The sequence below is a fragment of the Agelaius phoeniceus genome, chromosome 5 (assembly GCF_051311805.1).
Source record: "Agelaius phoeniceus isolate bAgePho1 chromosome 5, bAgePho1.hap1, whole genome shotgun sequence".
In the NCBI taxonomy this organism is placed as follows: Eukaryota; Metazoa; Chordata; class Aves; order Passeriformes; family Icteridae; genus Agelaius; species Agelaius phoeniceus.
Window position 1 is genome coordinate 42,237,947 of NC_135269.1, and position 24,835 is coordinate 42,262,781.

Here is a 24,835-nt window from a genome sequence, read left to right on the forward strand (position 1 = left end):
AGCAAGGGGTTGGTACAATGTTCTGTTACTAGTAGTAGCTTTTCTCCACAGGAAATCTTGAAGTTCTGTTTCTGTACGCAACAAGAAGTGATTTTGAGATCTTTGCTGCAACTGAATAGTGAATCAATCAAAATATCTATGAATATTTGCACACTCTGAAGGTGCAAATAATATACTATTAAGAAGACTAAGAAAATAGAATTTACATACTTTCAGAAAAAATTTACATGGAAATTTTATTTTAATTTTTCTTTTTTTCTCCCAATTGCTTATTATACACAATTTTCATTGTAATTTCCCATAAATATATATGGACAAACTTGACATATTACACAGTAGTACAGGCCTGGAATAGAAGTTAATGAACAAAAATGCATTTAAATACAATTTAATGCAATGCATAAGCACTTTACAGGGTTAATATACATTATGAACAATGAATTTTGTCAGGTCAAAAAAAGGATTTGGCATCTAGAAAGTTATAATTCACTCATATCTCTTTGGAACATAAATAGCACCTCTAGCTAATAAATGATTGTCAAAAAAAAAAAAATCTAGCCAATATATTCAAGTAAAAACCATACAGTATTGCAAAATACAGAAAGGAAGAAACAACTTTATTAGTCAACAACAATGGTTACTGCATGTTTAATTATTGCATAGCAATACCAGGTTCTGTTGATAAACTGCAGATACGGTGAACTTTCCAAGTAGGCTGTAAGTGGAAAATGCAGCTGTAACACTCTTTGAGGAAGGGAATTTATGTGAATGACTTATGTACCACTCTGAAAAATCTCCCAGTAATTTTAAGGTAAAACTTTTTTAAAGAGTGAGAGCCAAATGTAGACTTTTCATGGGCTTGCCTACTTGCAGACAAATTAAAACCACCAAAACCTGTTAAAGGTATGATATGTTTTCAGTGTTTTTAATGACTAATGTTCTGGAGAATTTCACATATTAATCTAAGAGAAATATTGTTTGCAGAGGCTTGAGTATTCTCACTTTCCATACTTGTTACAAAAAATATCATGTCGACCACTATTTTGTATGAAGTGGTCATACATGTCACATTAGCTGAAAACTCAGTGTATTGGTTGCAGTCTGTTCAGAGATCATTTAGTTAATATTTCCACAGCAATGATACCCCACCAACAAGTTTACCAACAATGTAGGTTTTGCCATCTACCTCAATGAACATCATCAGTGATCTTAGGCTGCTTTGAACTGAGTCATAGTTGGAAACCAGTGTTACATAATACTGCAGCTTTTTTAATTAATTTCTACTATAAATAATTTTAGCAGAAACTAAAAAATAGCATATGCTCTTACAAAAAAGCTTCAAATTTTTCTGCCATTTGTGGAAGTTTTTTATTTGCTTACAATTATGTTTCATTTATCAGGCACAATATGCAACTTACTCTAAAATATTATATATATTTTATATATACATAAATATATATAATATATATAAATTAGAGTTTTATATATAGGGGAATACATATATACACATACCACATCTGCATATATATTCCCTTATATATGTCCATATATACATTCACAGACGACATAAACCATTTTCTCTGGAAATAAGAAAAATGAAGGTTATAAACTGCTCAAAGAAGGCTTGAAAGGAAATAAATAATTTCCTTTGGGGTTAACAGACTTGTTTGGATATTTATTCAAATATATCCTCTGTATTTTATAATCTACATTCAGAGTGTATGGTGGGATTTTTTTTAAATTTATTTACATAGGCTATTAAAATAATACATGTTGTGCGTTAATTTAGGGACTGATTCATTAGGAATATTATGCAGGCATAGAAAATTTGCCAGCTGTAACAAATCCTGTGTTTACTGTGTTATATCTAATGGTCCTGAGATTTGGAATGGAGAAAATAAGGCTGAAATCTCCACTGAAGCCACATCACCTCCAATGTCTGGTAAAGCTCTTTGATTGGTATTTTCATTTTGGCTTTAGTGGACTATCTACTAGGTCCTAGAAGGCAAGAATAGTTTGAAGAATATCTTTGAAGGAACAATCATATCTGGTTTTCTAAAGAGCACATGAAGAATAATCATCATTCCTTGACCCCAATCTAATATTTTGTGACTACTTCCTTCAACTGCCCCATAAAAGGAAAAGCAAGCTAAAATTTGCTATTATTTCTGAACCAGAAACACATTTTATTTTTCATGGATGCAAAATGTCCTGTAATAATTTTATAAACTGTTTGGATATATTAACTTTGTTAATTTCCCTAACTCAGAAATTGCAAGAAAACAAAAAAGAATAATGGGCCAGCATCTCACAGAAAAATCATTAGACTTTCGTTAGCTAAATGACGCACTGAGTTTTTAAACCAGATCAGTGATGCAAAAACTTCACAGGTAAGGGTTAAGATTAAAGATATGTTAAGTGATACAAAGATGTGGACACAGATATGCCCTGCCTTGAAAACAGAAATGTAAGCAGCTTTAAATATTTGGGAGACTTTCTAATAGTCTGTACAGGTTTTACCATTATGCATTTTGTTAACTCTTCTTCCAGGGTTGTGCAAGTCTCCAAACTTCAACTGAGAGGTAGACGATGAGAAAAATTTGAACTGCAAAACTACAACATGCAAATTATGTTGAAATCACACAGCAATGCTTATGCAAATTCTCATCAAAAATGTGATAGTACATGCAAGCACTTTCATTATATATATATTTGCACAAATATCAGAAGTGCACCCACCCTCAAAAAATTCCAAACAGCCTTATTAAAACTGGTAAGCCATCTCTGAAAATAATTATTTTAAAATTCCCTTTATATTCCTCCCTGTGAGTAGAAAAATAGTAATCTATAGAGAAACTAACAAAAATGGCCTGATTCGATTTTGTTATAGGCAAAATTGTCGGTGTCATTTACAGCATGTTCATCTATAAAAGTGGTGACTGGCTTTGTTTAGTGAAATCCTGATAGCAGTCCAAAATCTGGCTGCATATAGTATCTTTAACTTATGTATCCCAGTAATATCTCTCCACTAATATTCACAACCAGACATGAAAGAAGGAAGTGAAAAATGTTGCATTTGGCAACATAGAAAATGTGTCATTTCAGGAAAACAAACAAGAAATATTTAAGTCACTGCATCCCCAATCCAAATTTTTTGTTACATCAAAACAAAGTATGGGGTGGTGGAGGTGGGGAATGTTTAAAAGGAATGAGAATTCTCTGGGAGGAACAATCATGTACACATTGCCAAATGATTTTAAGCACAGTGGATGCTGATATGTAAGATGACTATTAAAATTCATGTGAATTTTGCATTGATATGAATCAATGTCAGTGAAATTGGCTGCCATTCCCTTCAGCAGTAAGTAAAGGTGTACGTCCTCTCAATAAGGACAGTGTCACTTAAAAAAATCTATTTGAAGATGAAGTAAGATTTTCCCTAGCTCTGTCAAAGCAGTTCACAAAACACACTCCTGAAATAAAAGCATTGTTGTCTTTCATACAAAAAGATGCTTTTCTGAACTTCATGGAAATACAGAATTAACAACAATTGCAATCACAGTTCAATGGGGAGAGATGGGAGGGGTGAAATTTTGATACGTTCCTGAAATAATACTGAGAATTATTAGTGAAGAGTCTTTCTCTGGAGTTGAAAAGGGCAATACAGGAGAATTCTCCAGCTAATAGAGTATATGACATAAAGAAACCCAAAAGAGAGAGAAGTATCTGGATGTGTATTTTAAAACAACTTGAAATTTAACCCTGATATGAAATTGGGGAAAATATTATTGATGCTATCCACCTTCCTACTACTTTTAAAATTTTCACATTATTTTTCCTAGAAGAGAAAAAGGGCAATCAGGCTTAGCAATACTGTAGCAGAGAAATTAAAAGAATGAAGTATGCATGAGTATAAATGAAAACAAGACCAGTTATGGATTTGCTTGCACTAACTGAGACTATAGATTCTTAGAGCGCATAAGAGACACATGTGCTAGAAAGTTGGAGTAAATTTCTTCATCACTGATCAGGGGAATGTCTTAGTCCTGACCCTTCAGTGGTTCAAACTGAGGGTGAGGTAATTAAGAGAAACCAGAGCAATTCAGAGAAATTATGTATATACCCAGGTCTAATCTCAAAAGCAGAAATGTAGCGATGAAATGGTTTACAGTACAAATTACAGGTCAGTGCAAGTAGGAGTGATATTCAGGAGTTTGAAGGCAAGTTATACTCATTTCGCTGCTTGATGTTCAGAATAAAATTGATTCAAGGCAATTTATTATTATCATTACTTTTAGAAATAAGAGCTACCTATACTAGGCAATTGCACCTTTAGGACCTGTTATTTGGAAGACACAGGTTTTTAATTTGAGACAGTTTTTGCATAGACACAGTTCCAATTTTCTTCACTCATTTCTGGGTTTTAACTTCTTTAATATTCAGTAATATCAAGAGTATGCTGATGGGTTTTATTTCGTTGCCATTATTAAGAGAAAGAGTAATGAAAGAGGTGTAAGGAAATGTTTAACCTGGCTCTTCCTGCTTTATATCACTCTAGTTGCCTGCCACATCATTTTGCCTTATGGGATTAAAAACTGCACATTGGTGAGTGGTGGTAAAGCAGCTCTTGCACCACTATTAACTTTTAACATAATGGACCAGAGATGAAAAAGTAGCATCTCTGTAGAGTGTTTACAGAAATTTTTATTTCCTCTGAGATAGTGAGATAATTTTTGCTACTAGTGGTCAGATGTGTCTATGGCTCAAGGAACTTTGTTTTTCCCTTATTTCCTATCCATGTTGTTTTGTATTCTGAGATCCTGCATAGAACAGGCAAGTTGCCTGCATATTTCCTGAGAGACTTTTTTTTATCATCTTTTTCCGAATCCTTTATTTACTCAACAGCACCTTTTAACAGCCTTCAGTCAAAAGTTGACTCTTCTTGTATTCTACCTTTATTCTTAATCATGCTCCTTTATTGCAAATAGATAACAATAAGCACCTATAATTTTACCTCAGACATTTTGGTTCAGTTCCTGTATTAATCTCTTTTCAAATAATCTCTGCATTTCTATCAGTGGCTATTGAGAGCAGAGTGATATTCTTGATGACCACTCTTCAGCTAAAATTTCAGTTCATCTTTCATAATCCAGTATTTATAACTGATAATCCTCACTGTATGCAAGCTTAGTATTTGAAACTCATCCTTTCTGGCTATGGGCACACAAGGCCTTCACAGCTCCTGGAATTCACTCAGTATGTTTGTACAGCCATAAGGAGAGCAATGCTTCATGTCATGGGCTGCTGCAAGGCTAAGGTTTGGATGGAGGTGCAATGTGTTTACTTCCTCTCTGAAGCTGGGGCTGGGGAGAGGAACTGTAATTTTACTGGGACTGAATCATTCCTCTTTACAAAGTACACAGCTTGAGTCTGAACATGCAACCCATATTTATCCCAAAACTCTGAAATGCACATATTTTGATTCTGATGCTCCTAAAAATTTATAGGGTTTGTTGGAGAAGTTTGGTTTTCCTGAATATAACTAGGCAAAAAGTAGGTATTAAATTCTGTACCATGATGAGAGTAGATTCATATTTCTCCCCAAAACAGTGATGAGAAAACTTAAAAAATCAGCATTATTGTGGAACTTTATAAAATGATAAACCAGTAAAACAGAAACAAGCACTATCCACATTTTTAGAAGAAAAATTAAAATGTTTTTGAACATAATAATATTAAGAAATTACTTTCTTAAAAGCCCTCCCATATCTACTAGATTTTACTATTGAGTTTTTAATTTTGTTATTGGCACTTCAAAGTGTGTTTATCACAGTTAGCTCTCTGTCCAATATATTTCCAACTTTTTGAGATTTAGAAGAGGACTAAAATGAATAATTTTCTTTTCCTGGAATTGAGTGTAGGTGTATCCTGCATAAACAGTGCATAAATGTTTTATGAATCAGACCCTTAATTTTCACAATTTTTGAGGCATTCATAAGCATCCCTTCAAAATGAATAGCACCTTTCCTTACCTAGAAATAGAACAGAAATAATTTCACATATTATCTTCAGAAGCTTGCACTTTTAACTTTCAAAGCACTACTAAATGATTTGTGTAAAGTAAAATTGTAGGTTTATGCCTTGTTTTGTCTAAAGGAAGAGGAACAATTGTGTACATTTTAATTTATATGATGATCTGCATGAAATTGTAGACACAAGACTAAACATCCTGCATAAAACTGGTGTGTCAATACAAAGCTTCCAGACTGGCATTGTCAAGGTGCCTTGCAGCATTTTTGCTCAAAGCAGCACTACAAAAAAAAAGAAGTAGCTTTTCACTAAATTCCTGGGAAAAAGAAGTGGGAACTGGGAAGCTACCCATCTGCAAAGATCAGAAGTTAGATCTTAAATCTCCTCTCAAGACACCATCAAACAACTAACAACTTGTCAATAAAGCCAAGCATCGACTTTGAAGTCATTGTCATGAAACTCATTAAGGCCACAAAAGCCAAGGGTTAGTATCCTTTTAACATCAGCAGATTATGAATCTAGTCCCTTTAGGAAAATGGCTTCACAGTCTGATCCAGATCCTTCAGCTACAGAGGAATACATAGGCAAACAAAGTGATTGCCACTCTTGTTAGAAATGTAAAACTTGGGTTTATATCTTTTATGTACAGGCAGATTTTAGCTAGTTTGAATTAGCAAGGTGTGAACATACTTTGAATTCAAATGTATATGTTGAAGTACTATGTAATCAGCTATCACTGGAGGAAACTACTTCTGGAATATATTATAAATCAGCTTTTTATTGCATTTTAGAGGTGTGATCACCAATTATTTGTCTCCTACCCTTAACTTTTATATCCATAATTGCTTATGCAGCCGTATTTTTTATCTAGTGGGTGTACAAAAGAGAAGAATGTTTCAGTGTGCTACAGTCAGGTATTATGTCTCTTTTGAAACAAACCTTTGACTTTATGTTCTCTTTAATATTAATGGCAAGTAGAATTTGGACAGGTTATTTCAAAAGACTTTAACCACATCATAAAGATGAATGCAAGTATCTTCCCAAATAAGAGTAGGAGATACTCTTGCACTAGATACACTTCTGAAACAAAACTGTTTGTCATTGGAAGGCTTTATAGCATGGTTTATCTGACTCTTGATTGTCCAGAGTCAAAATTCAATGGATTCATTTGCATTGAGTCACTACCTCTGTAATCCTAATTTTATATCTCTGAAACAAATAAACTGTAGATAGTAATTTAGCTTTGAGTCTTGCCATAGGGCAAAAATCTGTTCCCATCCAATATTGTGACTGATCATTATTACCACAAAACCTGGCCTGTGTCCTGAAGACATATTCCTAATGGAAGTCATAAATGTTGCCTTCCTAGCTATATTTCAGATTAAATATTGGTTTCTCTTTCTGATGGATCTTCAGGAGCTTTATCAGCTCTGCTGGAAGCATCTTCATTCTCATTGTTTGTTAATGGTTCTGCTTCCTTTGGGTCAGCGTTCTTCTGTGCTTTCTGCTTCTCATCTTCTAACTTCTTTTCTTTTGCCAACAGCCTGTAGTTGATGGCATTGCCAATGAACAACCAGATACTGGCCACAGTCACAATCACTCCGCAGACAAAATACATGTACTTATATTCCCCAGTAACATCTACTAACCAACCTGAAATACAAAGATAAGAAGAGAGAAAAAGTGTATTTAGACTAGGATACTAAATAAAATGCACGTTTCCCTTGGTAAAAATATCTATATATTTTTTTGTTTTGAAGTTGGAGCAGAAATGCATTTTCAACACGTTAAAGCTGTCTAACATAGATAGTGGAACTTGCAAAAAAGCCCCGTATTAATCGAGATAGCAATTGAAGACATTGACAATCATAAAATGTTGAAGAACAAAGTAAAGCTTAATGAATAATGACAGTTTTTCAGTTCTTTTATTTTCATTCTTTCATTACCTTATTATTTTATTCACCTCCTAATTGTGTTTTCCTATTGTTTGGAGTGACAGTCTGACACTCACTGAGGCTGCATAAAGACAATAGGATGAAGAGATATCTGCCTTTTTAGGCTGCTGTCTCTGTGCATCAGCTGCCTGCTTTTCACTTTTACTTTCCTCTGACTGGTGAGAGATAGAAAGGCTTCTCCCTTCAGCCATCACACTTAACTGCTGAGTTTTAAACTCTGAGCCCTATACCTAAAACTTACATTCAGACCTCTGAGATTAAATTTCTTTATGATAAGGAGAGAAAAATATAACAGTTCTTCCAATTTATGAGAAATTTCTTCTAAATTTTCCCAATTCCCAAATTAACATCTCTATGTATCCAAGTATTTAGCTCTGAACTTTCCTACACTATAATTGAAACTCACAGGGTATGCTGCACACTTCAATTTAGTATGCATTTAGATGCTTTTACTGGGCTAAAAACATAATGCCAGCCTATTCACCTGATACATGTTTACAGGCCATGAAATTATTCCAGACTTTTTTTTTCCACAAACCTAGTATTAGGACAAATTCAAATAGCACTGCAAGTGTACAACTCACTTATTAGTGTAAATAGTGCAATCTGTTGATTTTTATCAATGAGCAGTCTCATAAAAAAAATATTTTAAAACAAAATTCTGAATTAGCAATGCTTCAGCATACTATTTTAAAACATATGAACTAGTCAAAACTGGAGCTTAGCTTTTCCATATGTTCACCCCCTTTGTTGCCTCTGTTTAACAAGTTAAATCAATTATTCATGGTGTTATAGCACAAAAAAAAATGCTTTCCAAAATTCCTGAAAAGTTTTTGTACTGAAAAACAAATACCTGTGTAAGCTACTTCTCCATAAATATTGGATTTTATATCTTTTGAGTTGATACTGATTTCAGAACCTCACTGAAAAGGCTGGACTCCAGTGGTTAGAGGCTCAGACTCCCCACTAGGTGGCACAGAAAGAGTCTGTGTGAGGATATATTTTGCTCTACCTTAGCCAAAGTGGATTTGTATGTTAAATGATGAGAAAAATATGGAATGCTTTTAGACATATTAAAAATTTACTTGTATAAATATTAGTTTACTGAAGTGAGTGTAACTGTTTTGGCATATTCAGAATTGCACACAACAATGCTATTTTCATAGAAATACTGACAGTAATCTGAAGTATTTTGGTATATATAAATGCTTTTAGGCACACAATCTTGCTGACTTCTGAGGCAGTGCTAATGTGGGTACAGTGCTAATGTTCCTTAGGCTGGCAATCTCACTATCTTTATATTCGCATATTGTTGGGCTTATACTGCAACACACACACCAAGATACACACCAATGCTTCTCAATAAAATTAGAGCATCTATTTTTTAATCTCTTATATCATCAGAAATCTCAATAATATAAAGCTTACTATCAGCATTACTGAATACTGAGAAAATAGATAGCAAACAGAAAATACTTTCTGAAAATACTTTCTGAAAATACTGTTCATTTTTGCTGCTAGAAGCCCAAGTCTCATGAATAAAGTCTAGGTGATGCACCTAGGCTCCCTTTAAGCTCCCCTTACACCTGAAAAGAGAAGTTGGTGACGCTAACATCTTTCAGTCAGTTCACCCTCTGCATTGCCTTGCCCCATCTATTGGCTATAGAAACAGGCTAAAGGACTGGCTGTGAGCAGAGCTGGGGTGTGAAGTGATGCCAGGCTGCAATGCTCCACAGCACCCTGATGGAATCCCACCATGTGTGCACCCTGCCAAAAACGCTGAGCAGGCCTGTGTTTCTTCTGACACTTTCCTGTTAGTTTTTCCTCTCTGGAAATGCCCATTCTCTCTGTTTAGATAAATTAAAGGTGTTTAAGCAAGTGTAAGTAAGCACTCTTGAGGCTGCCCCTAGGTTGGAGAAAAGTAACTGATGCAGTTATTTTTTACTATCAGGCTGTTACAGTATATTTCTAGTAAAAGGAAAACATTAAGAACAATGTTTATATTAATTCAATGTTACATTGCAAGATTATGCCGTAATGTCTGAAAAAAATGGAAAGAAATAGATTCTTACCTCCTAGAGGAGGGCCTATGAGCACAGGGCAACATTCCACAATGGTGACCAGTCCCACCGCACTGGAAAATCTGGCAGCTCCAACAAGGTCCATCAAGGTCTCAAAAAGAACGCTGCTAACCATTCCAAATGCAAACCCAAAAAACACAGCATATATCACCAAGCCAGTGTAATTTTTTGCCAGAGGGCACAAGATATGACAGACTCCATTGTACAAGACAGCAAAACTAAAAAAGTACTGAATCTTTGGCCGGATAAACCTGGAGTTTGCTACAAGTCCCATGGAAGGCCTAGCAAACATGTCTACAAAGGCTAAGATAGACAGCAAAAAAGCAGCAGAATATTCATCAATTCCCTTGTGCTTGGCATAAGGAGCCAAGAATACTATTGGAGCAAAGAAACCAATAAACATAATGACATTTCCTGACAAATATATCAGAAACCCTCTGTGTTTAAAAAGGGACAGATCTAGATACTTATTCATAGTTTGCCAACAAGACTTCTTGTTGTTTTTGTGCAAGGCAGAATCTCCTGTGCCTTTTTCAACATCTTTTTTCACAGGAGGGACTTTTTTTGGTCCAACAGGTCTCATAAGTGACCCAGCCACACAGCAGTTCAAAAGAAGTCCTCCCAGAATAAGAAAGCTTCCTTTCCAGCCAAAAGCATTAAAGAGGAATTGATTGAGAGGTGCCAATGTGCTCAGAAACACTGGACTTCCAGCCATTGCCAATCCATTAGCGATGGGACGCTTCTTATAGAAATACTTGCCAATCATGGTCAAGGCAGGCTGTAAGTTGAATGCTAAACCCAGACCTAAACAACACATAAAAGACAGTATTATTGCAGGTCATGCAGTGAAAATCACATCTCAGCTCTTTCAAGTAATTTTTAAAACGACCAGTATTCAATCCAGTGATTCTCAATATTGAAACCAACTAGCATCAGAAAATGAAATTCAGCCTCACTGATGTCTATGAGTGCTCATACCAAGACTGTGTCATGGTGGCATTTGGTCATCTTCCCCTGCAGTGCTGCATTGAAAGCCAAAACTCCTTTTTGTGTTTCAGCAATGATAGAAACAGGGGAATCACATACAGAAGAATGATGGTATCCGTGCCTTGACTCACCATTTTTTTATTTGCTAAACTATAATACAATTCTCTCCTGGCTCATTTAACAAAACTTATTAAATGTCACCTCAGCTACAATGAATGTAGGGTTTATTTAAATGCATAAATCTCCTAATTTCCTATTTCCAACTATAATTAATATACAACTTGTCTGCAAAACTGGAGGATAAAATAGCAAATTATTTTCCAGCACATTCAGCTCTCCTTCCCCAGGTCACTATTAAGGAGTTTTAAAGGACACATGTGGGAGCAGACCACCCACCCAGAGCAGTCGACTGTATAAACTGAACCCAAAGCTGATCCTCTAGGCCTTCTCTATGTATTAAGACATCTAAGCCATAAACTCTAATATGCCTCTGCTTGATGGTACAGGAGAGAAACTCTCTTCCTTCAGGCCCATTCCCAGACTCTGACATTACTCTTTCAGTGGGCACCATGTTTAGGATGTCAAAAATAAGACTTTTAAGGATTAATCACTAAACAAAAACAGACTCCTTTAGTCCCAACATAAAGGAAGATGACCCTGAATATACAGGTATTATCTCATTCATTTATTACCTGCAATATTTCACCTCTCCTTTCTTATTCTGAGAAGGGATTTAAAAAACCCCACAACTTTTAATAAGGAGATTCTTTAATTTACTGGCGTTACAATGAGTTTAAGTCATTACTTTAGGCGATATCTAGGCCTGTGATAGATGATTATGAATAATTTTATTTGGTGACTGACCCTGGGGGATTTTAAACAGAAAAATATTGAACTGAAAGTTGTTAGACTTTTCTGTGAGATTATGTGTTTGTAAAAAACCTACAGAAATCTGGTACAAGTTTTCACAATTCTACTAGAATTTGGCTAGCCTCTGCCATCCTGTTTGCAGTGCAACATGACTGAAAGCTAAAACAACAAATGTGAAATTGTACACAAATGACTGTAATAAGTGCTGTCATGAGCCAATCAATTTTTATACCACAATTATATGCAATGTGGAAAAGTACATACATACAGCATTTATTGAATAAATTCATCAGTTGTTTCTGAATTGTCCTAAGAAATAATTTAATATCATGCCAGTTAATTTAAAGGATTAGATGGCTGAAATTAACTGATTTTACTACCTTCTTGGATTGCATCTGTACACAGAGAATTCTTGATCAGTGAGGCTCATTTGTAGAACAATATTAGAAATAATTTGTTATAACATAAAATAACCTTTTAAACAGGACTCTTACCTCCAACCACACCAATACATATATACAACTCAAGGACACTATTGCAGAAAGAGGATGCAATCATTCCAAAAGAACAGAGGATACCCCCAGCTATCATCACAGGCCGGCTACCATACTTATTCACCAAAATGCTGCTTATGGGACCTGTTGGTAGAAAGAAAATGCAATTTCAGGTAACAGGTAACTCTATCTTTGTATTTACAACATATTGGAATGCTTTCCTCTTCTATCCCAGAAAATGTTAAACTGTTTCTATACCAATATGTCTTACAAACACTCTGTGAATTTGCAGACACAAGACTGGATGTGGATATACTGCCTCCATGACAATATAAATATTGATTAGATATGGAGATGGATAAAAAGATTAAAGACATCAGACAAGCAAGAGGGATTGTTACAGTTCACGAACAATCAATACCAAGATCGGTCAATGAAAGTTTTGAAAGTGCAAGGACTGAAGAATTTCAAGTATGAAACAGGTATCAAAACTCCACAGAGCAGGAAGATTCTCCAGGCAAGCAGACTAAAATTACTTAAAACTACAGCATCTCCTGCACCCCTACTTAGAACCACACATAGGCTTAAAAATATTGTCAAATCAGAACATAAATCTCTGGCCCCTGAGGCTTGCTTTCCCTTGCCTTATCAAGAGAGGAGTGCTAATGCACAGTAAGATAACTATAGACTGTCTGGGAAAATCTAAAATGTGGTTTAGCATAAAAACCTATAAAATTTAAAAATATTGCTCTAGGTCCATTTTTCAGTTTCAACTGCAATTCAGTTTATGGTATAATTACATCCATACTAACCAAACAGCTAGAGTGCAATTTAGCATGACATACATTATATGTTTTTGAACAACCATGGCTAGAATAGATGGTGTGCTACATATCAAGACTAAGAGGTTGTCAAAGCTCTTTAGGTAAACCTGCATAGCATCTGGTTGCACTATATTTGGTCCAAACCATTACAGTCTTGCTTTTGCAATAACAGAAGTTATACAACACAAAATTTTTAAAAAATAAAAGCAAAGAACCCAAAAAACCCAACATCATAGAATGCAATGCATTTCAAACTCAAGACAGAGCAGGTACCTAGTACAAAATGGAATGCCTTGATTTGCATCTGAGTTCACTGCAAGTTATTCACTATACTGGAAACAATTTAAAGTCTCTGTTTTTATGAAAATCTAAAGGAAAAAATGCCAGAAACTTCATGAAGTGAAAAGCCAAATCAAATGAAATTTAAAAGTGTGCTTTCATAGGCAAAGTTATATTTTAGACTCCAATCTTTGAATTACCTTAAATGCATTAGAGAATTATTATTGATAGGCTGAAAATGTTAATTACTATTTGCATATACACAACAGAAGTCTTAAAAATATGCCAAATGATCAATTTTTATCTTACTTCCTTATGGAAATAAGCTTCTACAATAGAGTTGCCCTGTGCCTGCCTGTCTTTTCTAATAGCTCATTAATACAGAGATCAACTTGAAGTTAACTTGACTGGAAAGCAAAGATTTAAGTGATGTTTAGATCTTAGTTTGTGTATTTATTAAATAGCTTGAGTTCCAGGGAGTCTTAAGCATAACTATTTATTGAAGCCAGCAAACATCCACAGCATGGAATGGACAACCAAATAGACAACAGCCCAGGGACTTATTAAAAGACTAGAACACTTATGAAGCACTAAAAGATTTAACTGAGAGCTTATATGACGACATAACTACCATTTCTTTATTTCCATTTGAAGGGAGCCACTAAGCAGAACTGTGACAAGCAAGGCTTTCCCCTTTGAGACCATATGAAGAAAGCAGTGAAACATGGAAGAACATGATTTTAGAGTTATGTTTGGAAAATTAATGGTTGGGTTTCTGTCTGAGTTAGAAAGCAAGCCCTTTTGAAATATGTAAACAATAGAATTTCTCTAAATAAAAAAAAAAGACCCTTTCAACTGGAAATCTCTTTTTAACTCAAAGCAAAAAGTTTCATCCCAGTATCAAATAATAGGTATAAGTTTGAAAATAAATAAATCTAAGGCAAGTAAAAAAAATCTAGTTGTTTTTATTGCTAAACACAGTAACAGTATTCACTTAAGACATATGAAAACAATTATTTTTAATTAAAAAAAAAAAAAATTCCCAGTCCTTCTTCCTGTGATGACATGGAAGTATTTACAAAATTGAAAATGAAAAATTTGTTTAGTATTTGCTAACAGACAGTTCCTTACCAGGAACAGGAAAACTGCATCTCTGCTGATCTTCACTGTAGCAGTTAGGCTGGGACTTTAAGTTACAGCTTTCCAGATGAAAGCACGTAATGTTAGCTTCACCTACAAGACCTAATAGCTGAGCTCAAATATGGATGTATTAATTCAGATAGGTTGTCTGAGCCTGATTCCATACTTTCAAATGAGAAAAATTTGGAATGTATCATGAATTTAAAAACCCTTTAAATATAATACTCCCTTTGAGCTGTTTTCTTTCAGTTAATAATGTGTACTTACCACCACAGCTCCCTTAATTTGAGGTTTTCTTTATGTATATTCCAGTATTTTAATTTAAAATTTGTGCATGTGGGAAATATTAATTTTTGTACAAGCCAAAAAGTTAGTTTAAGCTCTCTAAATTGTCTAGGACACTCTTCCAATGTGATAAGTAGGTTAAACATTTCATTCTGACATCTGTGCTTACACTTTGTTATGAAATCTCATAAAATAATGCATTTTCATACCTTAATATAGATGTTTCTACATAAATTCCAGCTGTTTTCCTGGCATCATATGTTTTAGAGCCTTGTACAAATTTCATGTCACATCTACCGTCTTTTACAATTATTTAAGTAATACTCACATGCCAGCATTCCTTGTATAGTCTTTCTTTTTAGACAAAGGAAGATTAAGCTGTTTAATTACTATTACACTGCCAAAACCTTGCTATACATTAATATATGTGAATGCACTAAAGGACTGCTGGATCTCTGAATCTACTTTCCCAAAGCCTGAAGTAACTGCACAACAGATGTTAAGTCAGGAGACCCACAAGAATATTTACCCTGGTCTCTCCCTTAACACCCACAAACCATCAGTCACAAAAGATTATATACTCCCTAAAGCAAATTTAAGACCATTATCATAATATGCTAACACTCTCACAGCTGTACTTTTCTTTTATATCTTTTTGTTTCAAGCAAAGGACCAGGCTGTGAGACAGCAACTGGAACCAGCACCACTGAAAAACAGTTTCAGGAAGGGCTGTGCTTTATAAGACAAGAAAAAATAGCTTCTTTTCACATTCTTTGTCATTATGCCAAGGGAAAAGTGGCAAAAGTCATTTCAGTTGTGTGAGCAGAGATGGGATCATGCATTTTGGAGCTGTTAATGATGTTTCATACAAAATCTCTAATACTGTGACACCTATGCTCTGTTTCACTGGCTCAAAAGAGCATTTACTTGCATTAGTGCACAGAGAAGTTGTGGATGCTAAGAGCACATTTAGATTAGATGTTATGAAGAAAATCTTCCCTGTGAGGCTGGTGAGGTCCTGGAAGGGGCTGCCTAGAGAAGCTGTGGCTGCCCCACCCCTAAGTGTTCTAGGCCAGCTTGGATGTGGCTCTGAACAATCTGATCTACTGGCAGGTGTCCTGTCCATGGCAGGGGGCTTGGAGCTAAATCATACCATCAGTCATAGGTTGGCCTGGGTTGGAAGGGACTTTAAAGGCCATCTAGTTTCAAACCCTTTAAGGTCATTTGCAAAAAATGTCCCTCCATCCTTCTTGGAGGGTCCCTTCAGGTAGTAGAAGGCCACAATTAGGTTACCCCACAGCCCTCTCTTTTCCAGGCTGAACAATCCCAATTCTCTCAATCCTTCCTCACCGGAGAGATGCTCCATCCCTCTAATCATCTTGGTAGCCTCCTCTGGACTTGATCTAACAGGTGATTCTTCTGTCTGTGCTGGGGGTCTCACAGAGGGATGCAGCACTGCAGCTTGCAGAATATAGGGGCAGTACAGAGCAGAGCAGAGAGGAACCCCCTCCCTTGCCCTGCTGGCCACGCTGCTTGGGATGCAGCCCAGGCCACGTTTGGCTCTCTGTGCTGGGAGTGCCCATGGCTGGGTCACGTCCAGCCTCTCTTCCCCCAGCATCCTGAGCCCCTCTCAGCATGGCTGCTCTCCATCTGTCCATCCCCAGCCTGTGCTGATACCAGAATCACCTCCCTGCTCTCCACGTGCCTTAGCAGAGCTCCTAGGAGGAGCTGTTCCATTAGTCCTAGTTTGAGTTCTCACTGCTGTAATACAGTGATATAATTAGAGCGCACTCTGTAATTTCTCTCGCATACTGCCAGTGCATTCATGCTTTCTATTTTGCTACCTCCATTAATTTTAGAATGGAACTAGAGATAAACTTTCCGGATAAAAAGGTAATTTTTTTAAACATATATTGACAATGTCATTACAGTGTTCATAGTGTCATCAACCCAAAGCAACATGAAATGACTCAGTCTGAACAATATGACATTTATTTAACTGAAGTGAATTTCTGAAAGAAGTTGAAAATAAATGTAGTAATATTTCAAATTACACTAATGCTACATTGTAGATTGCATCCTGTCAAGTGGTTTAAACACATTTTCAGCCATCTGCTCTGCAGAGTCAATGCAGCTGTCTTTCCAGTCAAGGTTTATCTTTTATTTCTGTTTCCTACAAGGCTGGAAAAGCCCAAGGAGCCCCAAGAATTGATATTAGTATAAACTATTTGCTAAGATCAGTCCAAAATTTTCTCTTTTTTTTTTTTTTTTTAATATGAAGTCCACTAATGAAAACTCATTCAATCACAAAGGCTTTAAGCAAGTTCTTAGTACTGCTAACGAAATCCTATCTCTGGTATTCAGAGGAAAAGCAACTCAAAATGCTTAAAACCTGTTAATTATCTTGGAAAATACTTTCAAAGTATGCTGTTTTTCTCGAGTAGGTCTAAGACCAAATATTATGCATTCTGTGACAGTTTAATCTCTCATTCAAAAGCCTTTTGCTAAATTATTTAGTATTCTTGGACAGGCTTTGACAGAAGAAAAATAAAAATATTAAAAAGTCATGCAACTATTTTTGCATTATTTTTTATATTTGTATTCTTTATCATGTTTCTGGGAACGGTAACCTGCATTTCTGACATATCCCATGCGTTTGTGTAACAGTAATGAAGTAAATTAGTTCAAGAATCCTTGGAAAGTTTTCTCTGTAGTTCTCTGTGCATTTGGCAGCATTTTTTTTCCCCTTTCATATAACATTTACAACTGGCTGCACTGATTCCATAAACCTAGATAACACAGTGACCTTGACAGAAAGCAATGAGAAAATATGCTCTTGCAGTAAATACCACCAAATAGAAATGTGTAACAATGAGTTAGGGCTGTTAGACTATAAGATAGGAGAGCTCAGCAGCTAAAAGCTCAGCCTGCCAGGGAGGATGCAGTCAGCTGCTGAACCATCCATCACACTTGGCTCTCCACTTCCCCTGCTCTTAACTACATTCCCTCAGTGTCATTTCTCTGAACGCTCACATTCTCACTGGTGTCCTGAAGGAGCCTTGTAGTCCATCAAGCTTTTATCTTTTGATCCCTAATGAGCATTAATTTGACCTTCATCTATTCCTTGGAGGTTTATAAGGAATGCAGTAATTGTGTGTGTGGTAACACACAGGAGCCTGACTGATGGAAGAGTGCTCAACTCTGGCTTCTCCCTCACGGTTCCTCCTCCCAAAAGGCTACCCCTGCAAGTTTTGAAGTGAAGTGTTGAAGTCAGAAACCCATATGTCTGACTGCAAATATGAGCTGCCTTTTCCTGAAATGTTCAGGAAAAACAAAATAAGTGATCAGTGGTGCTAGTACTTGCTCTAAATGTATTGCTTTTATGGAGGCATCACTTGATCTGCTTTGGTATTTGTGCTTTTCTAGTGATACATCAGACATGAATCAAGGGCTTTACATATTTTGATTAAAGCTCTTGTTTGGCTTTCAGGTTTTTTTCTTGTTTGTTAGGGAGCAAATGTGTATGGAGTTATGGACCATGTAATTTAGAAAATGTCTTCAAGTTAGCAAATTGCTTTATATCTATGAATTTTAAGAAGCTGGAAAAATGCCCAGTTTTTAATCAAGGAGTAGCCATGCTGATTATTATTTACATGGATACGTATCAATGCTTTATATTAATTATGTTTTGCATGCTCTGCTGCAGAATTTTTTTCATGAAAGGCTAAAACACTTGATCACAATGCAGAAGACTTTAAGATAAATTATGACATTTCTTTTTAAATGAGCAATATGAAACTTCATCATATTTAATAGGAAATAAGTGTAATTCTAAGAGCTACTGAACACTCACCAGATTTCAGAAACATATATGGTCACTGACTAAAAAAGCTCTGGCCCAAAATTAACAGCCAAATTTCATGTTGACACCTTGATCGTGAAAAGAAATAAGATGCAGAAAAATATTTCAGCATTCTTTAAAAGCTTCCTTATATTTGGTTTCCTGTTACCTTCAGTATCACTGAGTAGAGGGAAGCCCATGCATAGATATTTTCAAAAACTAGTCTTTCAACTTAGAAAAAGGTGATAAACAATAAAGAAGAAAGGAGGGAACAAGCTAACGATGAGATGGAACACAAGCACCTATAAGAGAGTTGTATTTAAACAGAGACCCTGTAACACCAAGCACATTTTTTTTCCAAAAACAGCCTGCATCCCTCTGTAAAGAGAAATAGAATCAGTGTATGATATGTGCATTGCAAGTAATCTTCTCAGAAAAATGTTCCTTTCTTCACAGAAAACCAAAGCAACCAGCTTGTAAATTGAGAATGTAGTGTATCAACATGAACATTAGAAAATTCAGTGGCAAATAATGAGGTACTGGGAAAAATTAATGAAAGTTTTCGGCAGAAGAAAAGACAATGAATTTTAAAGCTAAGTATTTAACAGCAATTAAGTCCTCAGGATATCATAGGCTTGCATGAATCTAAATTTAAAACCGCTTTTCTGACTCAAAAACTGTGTTGAGGATTTCACTTAAATAATATTACTGTTAAATGTACAGTGAAACTGTGCCATTAAAAGCTACTTGTTCTTCAAATGAAAAACCAAACAAGGACTTATTCACTATTCAATTATATCCCCTGGAAATACAGTAAAGATAATAATACTAATATATAAATATTAGTAAATATAACTACCTACAGCAGTATACACTATACAAGATAATAATAAATTAAATTTCCATTTCTTTCAGGGATTCATTTGAAATTTCATGAGACAGAACTCAAATGCTCTCATTAAAATGTGTAGTGGGTTTTTTTTTAAGAGGTATCATCTTTGGAGTGTTATCCTTCTGTCTCTGTACTTGGTTGAAATGACAGGCTAAGTTCAATTTGGTAATATCTGTGTTTGAGCATGTGAACTGAAAGTATCCCATTTCTGAATATTTAAAATAAATCCTAATAGGTTTAATTTGAGGGCACAAAGGGAAATTAGTACTACTCAGAAACTAGAGGTTTATTTATAGTGAAGCAGAATTTCTATCTAATAGTTTTTCTGTCTCAAAAATAATCTTATCAAAAAAACTGCTATGCCCAGATATGGAGACTACATACTCACACAAACACAAAACAAAAAAACCCCAGTGCTTTCTCTCATGTGATTGATGGACTCAATGATAAAAACTGATTGTTTTTTCCAGAGATAATAGAAGGTACTTATCCCATTTATAAGTATTTTTCACCTGAAACATTCTGAACTCACTCTTCACTTTCAAAGAACTCAAAAATTTCTAATTGAAGACTCAGTGTTTAGTACTTTTTGCCTTTCCAAAGCAGATTACATTTTTTAGCTATCAAACTTGTCTTTACAGCTTACTAACTGTGAACCAGATTGCCAAACAAGTTCTGTATATTCGGCTGTTCCAAAGGGGGAGGGTGATTTTCTGGAGATATAAATCTAAAACAAAAAGACAGAGGTTACACTATACCACAGTAAAAATTAGAATTATAGCAAATTGGAAAAAAGAGGTATGTAGTTAATCTAAGAGATAACTGTTGGGAACTAAAAAAGAGCCAAGCCCCCACCCCCTAAAAAAAAAAAAAAGCAAAAAAACAAACAAAAAAAACAAACTGAAAAGTTCATGCAAATATTTACTTTATTTCTTCATACAGATTTTTCATAAACCATGTTGTTGGGTAGTTACAAAGGCTTTCCTTTTTTTCTTTCTTTCTTCCTTCCTCCTTGAGGAATGGCTGCCTTTTCTAAAAATCTGTGGGTATGCACATGTGAACACAATAATTGTACATGTACATTACTCACCACCTTCTATTTATTATTCCCTATTATCATTCATTATTTTTATAACCCCTAAAAAATCCCTGGCTACTTTTCCTGGAAGCAGAATAATACTTTGTCAATTCTGCCCAGCAGAATTTTAGAGAGCAAAAAGTCATAACAATTACAATAGCCCAGGCTATTGAGTAGTTCTTGGGAATGTATTCTCTCCAACTCAAACCAATAAATTTTTCAGATAATGCATTTACACTGAAAGATCCAGCCAACTTCAGTTAAGATTAATATTGTCATTTGGATTTCTCTGTCTTCTACAAATTGCCCATCATATTAAAGTTAATACAATATCTCATTCTCATCCTGCACCCCATCCTACAGTTTATTTGTTTTCTTCCAAAATAATGTTATAACTAACTCAACTTAGAAATTATTCCTTATATACTGTTGCAGGCAATAATATGTAATTTCAGAGAAAGCACAAGACACTTGCTTCCTCTCAGTTGCTCCTTTATCATATTCCTTTCTGCTCTCAGTTTTGCACTGTATAATTAAACTTCAAATTGAAAATACTGAATTTATTACCTATGATGTGTCTCTGGACCTCTTACTGTGAATTATGGACTATAAGTGGATCATTAAATCTCATCTACATACTTAGAATAGATGTGATGAGAAGTACAAATTTGGATGTATGTATTTATAACTTGGAGGTGTCCACAGAAGTCATCATATTTAGGTCATTGTCAATAACATTGTAAGATTTTTTCCAAATACACTTAAAACATTAGTATCATCAGGCTTAAACTCTATTTTATAGGAAAAAAACCCCAAAACCTAAAGCATTATCATTTTAATTACAATTTTTTAACTAATATCCAGGAAAATGCATATGGCGTCTTTCAGTGCTAACATTTAGAAGCCCAAGTGTGTCAGTTTCCCAAACTCCTTTACAAACCATAAATTAGACCATAAATTAAACCATAATTTCTAAATAATTTGATACAATAATAAAATATTATATTTTGTAATAAAATACATATTTAATTATACATCTTCCCAGCGTGCTGAGGGAATGGGAACATGGAGGGAAAAGGGAAAAGGGAAGAGTGAGAGGAAGAGAAAGGACAAATGAAACAGAAGGGAGAGGGGAATTTATCTGTGTTTTAAAGATACCATATGAAATGGGAACTAAGCATTCTCATTAGTTTTTGGCACCTATTAAGAGTGTAAGTGGAGACAGTGGTAGTGTATTAATGGGATCATACTAGTTCCCCACTATTTTTCAAAATACATTCAGTTGCCAATTAAAACTGAGACTCTCTGCGAAGCTTCATTTGCTTTGGTTTTTTTCACTGTTTTCAGACAGTGAAAAAATAGCACGTGCTTATATTGAGAAAAATCTGTTAAATTATAGAATTATATATAAAGTAAAAAACACTGACTATTTGTCCTCCTCGTCAAAAGGACTAAAAGCAATATAAACTGTTAAATGCCTAGAAACATGAAGAAAAAAAGATCAAAATTAGTTATTAGCCCAAAGTTATCAAAATATTATTATTAGCCAAAAGTTATCATAATAACAAATAACTCTTGATCAAAAACAGTAACAAGATTTACATGATGTGATGTTTTTAATTTTTTCAATGCATGTTCATTTCAACTATGCTCAAATTAGTAGCCTTTATTAAACCCTAAAAGTGGAAACTTCGAGGACAACTCAATCAACATATATAAAATTCTGAAATTGTCCCAGCCCAACCACTCTATGAGCCTATGATTTCCAATTTGGTTAAATTTGAGACAACCTATTTTTAACTGCTTTCTAAAAATAATATTAAGTAAAATATTTACTGAATAATCAAAAATTTAAGAGTGGTTTCTAATATCTTATATTCTATTTTCCTTGCATCTCTCTAGCCTTTTATGGACAAATACATGTCTCAGAATAACTCTGTGCAATGAAGTTGATGGAGAAATTAGATACATTTCTTAAATCTTTACATCTGAGTAGATGTCAGTTTATCTTTGCATATTCCCATACCCACCTCACATATGTTTTCTCATCAGAGCTGAATTTGCTATTGAACTGTCACTTTTAGATTTCCATCTGCTTTAGAAAAAGCTTTACTTGGATGTGGTTTCAAATTTTTAAATTGTTCTCTGTGTAGAGTCACATGCCATTTATTTTGTGGACTCAATCAAAATTAGAATAAGTTATGACCAAGTTAGGAGTGAAAGAGTCAGGAAAAAATAGAAGAAAAAGCCTGGGACTTGGACAGTGGAAAAGAAATATATTATAAAGGAGTTGGACAAAGGCTGTTATGGCATTTGCATTTTGGCTGGACTAGAGAGGAAACAACATTCATAACATTCTCTACACAGTCTACATTGTTCTTTCCCTTGCAGCAGCAGAGGATGCACCTCCATAGACAAGATTTTCTGAAAGTGTACGGGTGGGAAAATCTAGATCAGGTCTGCTTATATGAACAAGGAGTATTTGAGCTCTGCTTCAAAAGGCAACATGAAGGGGCTTGGTGACCTAGTCCCATCCTCCTGCACCTTAAGATAGTATTTGTGTGGCTTTTGAAAAAAGAGGGGTTTTTTACCTTCTGTGAAGAAATAAAACAACCTGCCACTGGCAGAAACCTTATTCTCCATGTAGTAATGTAAAGCAGCTTCCTTCTAATGACTGCGATGCATCATAAATTCAAAATAAATTAGTGCCCATTAAAATACAGGCTTTTCATCATTTGTATTACAGATACTGCTGGAGCATCATGCATTTCTGGAGCCACCTTTCCACTAAAGAATTATGTTGACATTCTTCAGCAAGAACATATTAAAATAATCCAATGAAATATACCTACTTCTGCAAAGATTTACCATGTGTGCCTGTGAGGAGAATATTACTGAGGTTTACTGAGGAAAGTAATATTTTCTTCCTACAAGAGGAACTATGTTTTTTTAGTAAGTTTTAATGCATCTTACTGGAAAGCAATTGGTCAGAACTTTGCCTGATCTAGGCAATGTGTATATCTGAACACCTTGTCAGGTAATTTTTTATAACATCAGGTGAAATAATCTGGAAGAAATTCCATAATACAAATTTGTTCTTGTCTTAACCCCATTTGCCACTTCAGCTCTGGCTCTCTGAGCATAGGGTCAAGTGCTTTGCACTCAGCTTACTGTTTACATTTGAGTAAGTAAATATGAAGAGCTTCTAAATCACAGTGGCAAATGTAACCTTGCACACTCTTTCCACAGGTATAAACTATGGTGCTGTGTAAAAGACAAGAGAATCACTCCCACATATATTATGTGGCATGCTAGTTGATTTTTAAGGAACAATACAGAAAATTCAAAAAGCATTGCATGAACCAACTTTATGCTTTAACATCAATTTTATTCCCAAGCTGAAATAAAAATTTCAAGCCTCAGAATTTTCAGTTAAATTAAAATTCTTCAAAAAATTCACTCTGAAATATTTCTACTGTGTTCTGCCATATAAATAAACAAATTAAAAATATAACTGTGTGGCATTACCAGGAACTAATTCTTCCTCTTAGCTCAAAATAATTACAAACATTTTTTCCAAGGTTATTAGGTATCATATTGCATATCATTACCAAACAGTCTTAGGAAACTTGCAACTCTACAGTTTCTTATTTTAGTATAAGCCAAAAGTGGTGTTTATTACTGTATATGCAGTCACTTAACACACACTGAACCTCTCTCTGAGAGGAACTGCCACATCTCATTCTGTGAGGTGTAGTCCCCTGAGTGATTGCTCATGTGAGGGGGCTCGAGCCCCTTAGAATCATCTCCAATGTTGACTACATTCTTTTCCCATGTGAGAATCAAACAATTTCAGGTCACTACCTGGAAATGTTTTGTTACAGAATCTGTTGTTCCAATGAATAATCCTTACAGTCACAGTCCCTGATTCCTGATTTCTCAGAGAACTTTGCAGCATCAGGGCTTGATGGAATCCAATAAATTAAAATCCAAGTTAGGAGATTCATACTTGAGGTCAAATTGTACTGTGTCCTTAGATTTTTGTTTTCCATTTATGAAGCAGATATCAGCTTACTAAC

The 24,835-nt window shown here is 35.0% G+C and overlaps 1 protein-coding gene across 3 annotated transcripts in view; it reads right to left on the reverse strand.

The window, feature by feature from the left end:
* Window positions 1-210: 210 nt before the first annotated feature.
* SLC16A7 (solute carrier family 16 member 7) overlaps window positions 211-24,835 on the reverse strand; it is an 80,388-nt gene continuing 55,763 nt past the window's right edge. For all 3 annotated transcript variants that reach the window (XM_077178875.1, XM_077178876.1, XM_054631842.2), the window contains 3 exons: window positions 12,418-12,561; window positions 10,058-10,870; window positions 211-7,683 (listed from right to left, as the gene is read on the reverse strand). In XM_077178875.1, the coding sequence (XP_077034990.1) occupies window positions 7,412-7,683; window positions 10,058-10,870; window positions 12,418-12,561 (1,229 nt within the window). In that variant the 3' untranslated portion in view covers window positions 211-7,411. The remainder of the gene's footprint in view (window positions 7,684-10,057; window positions 10,871-12,417; window positions 12,562-24,835) is intronic.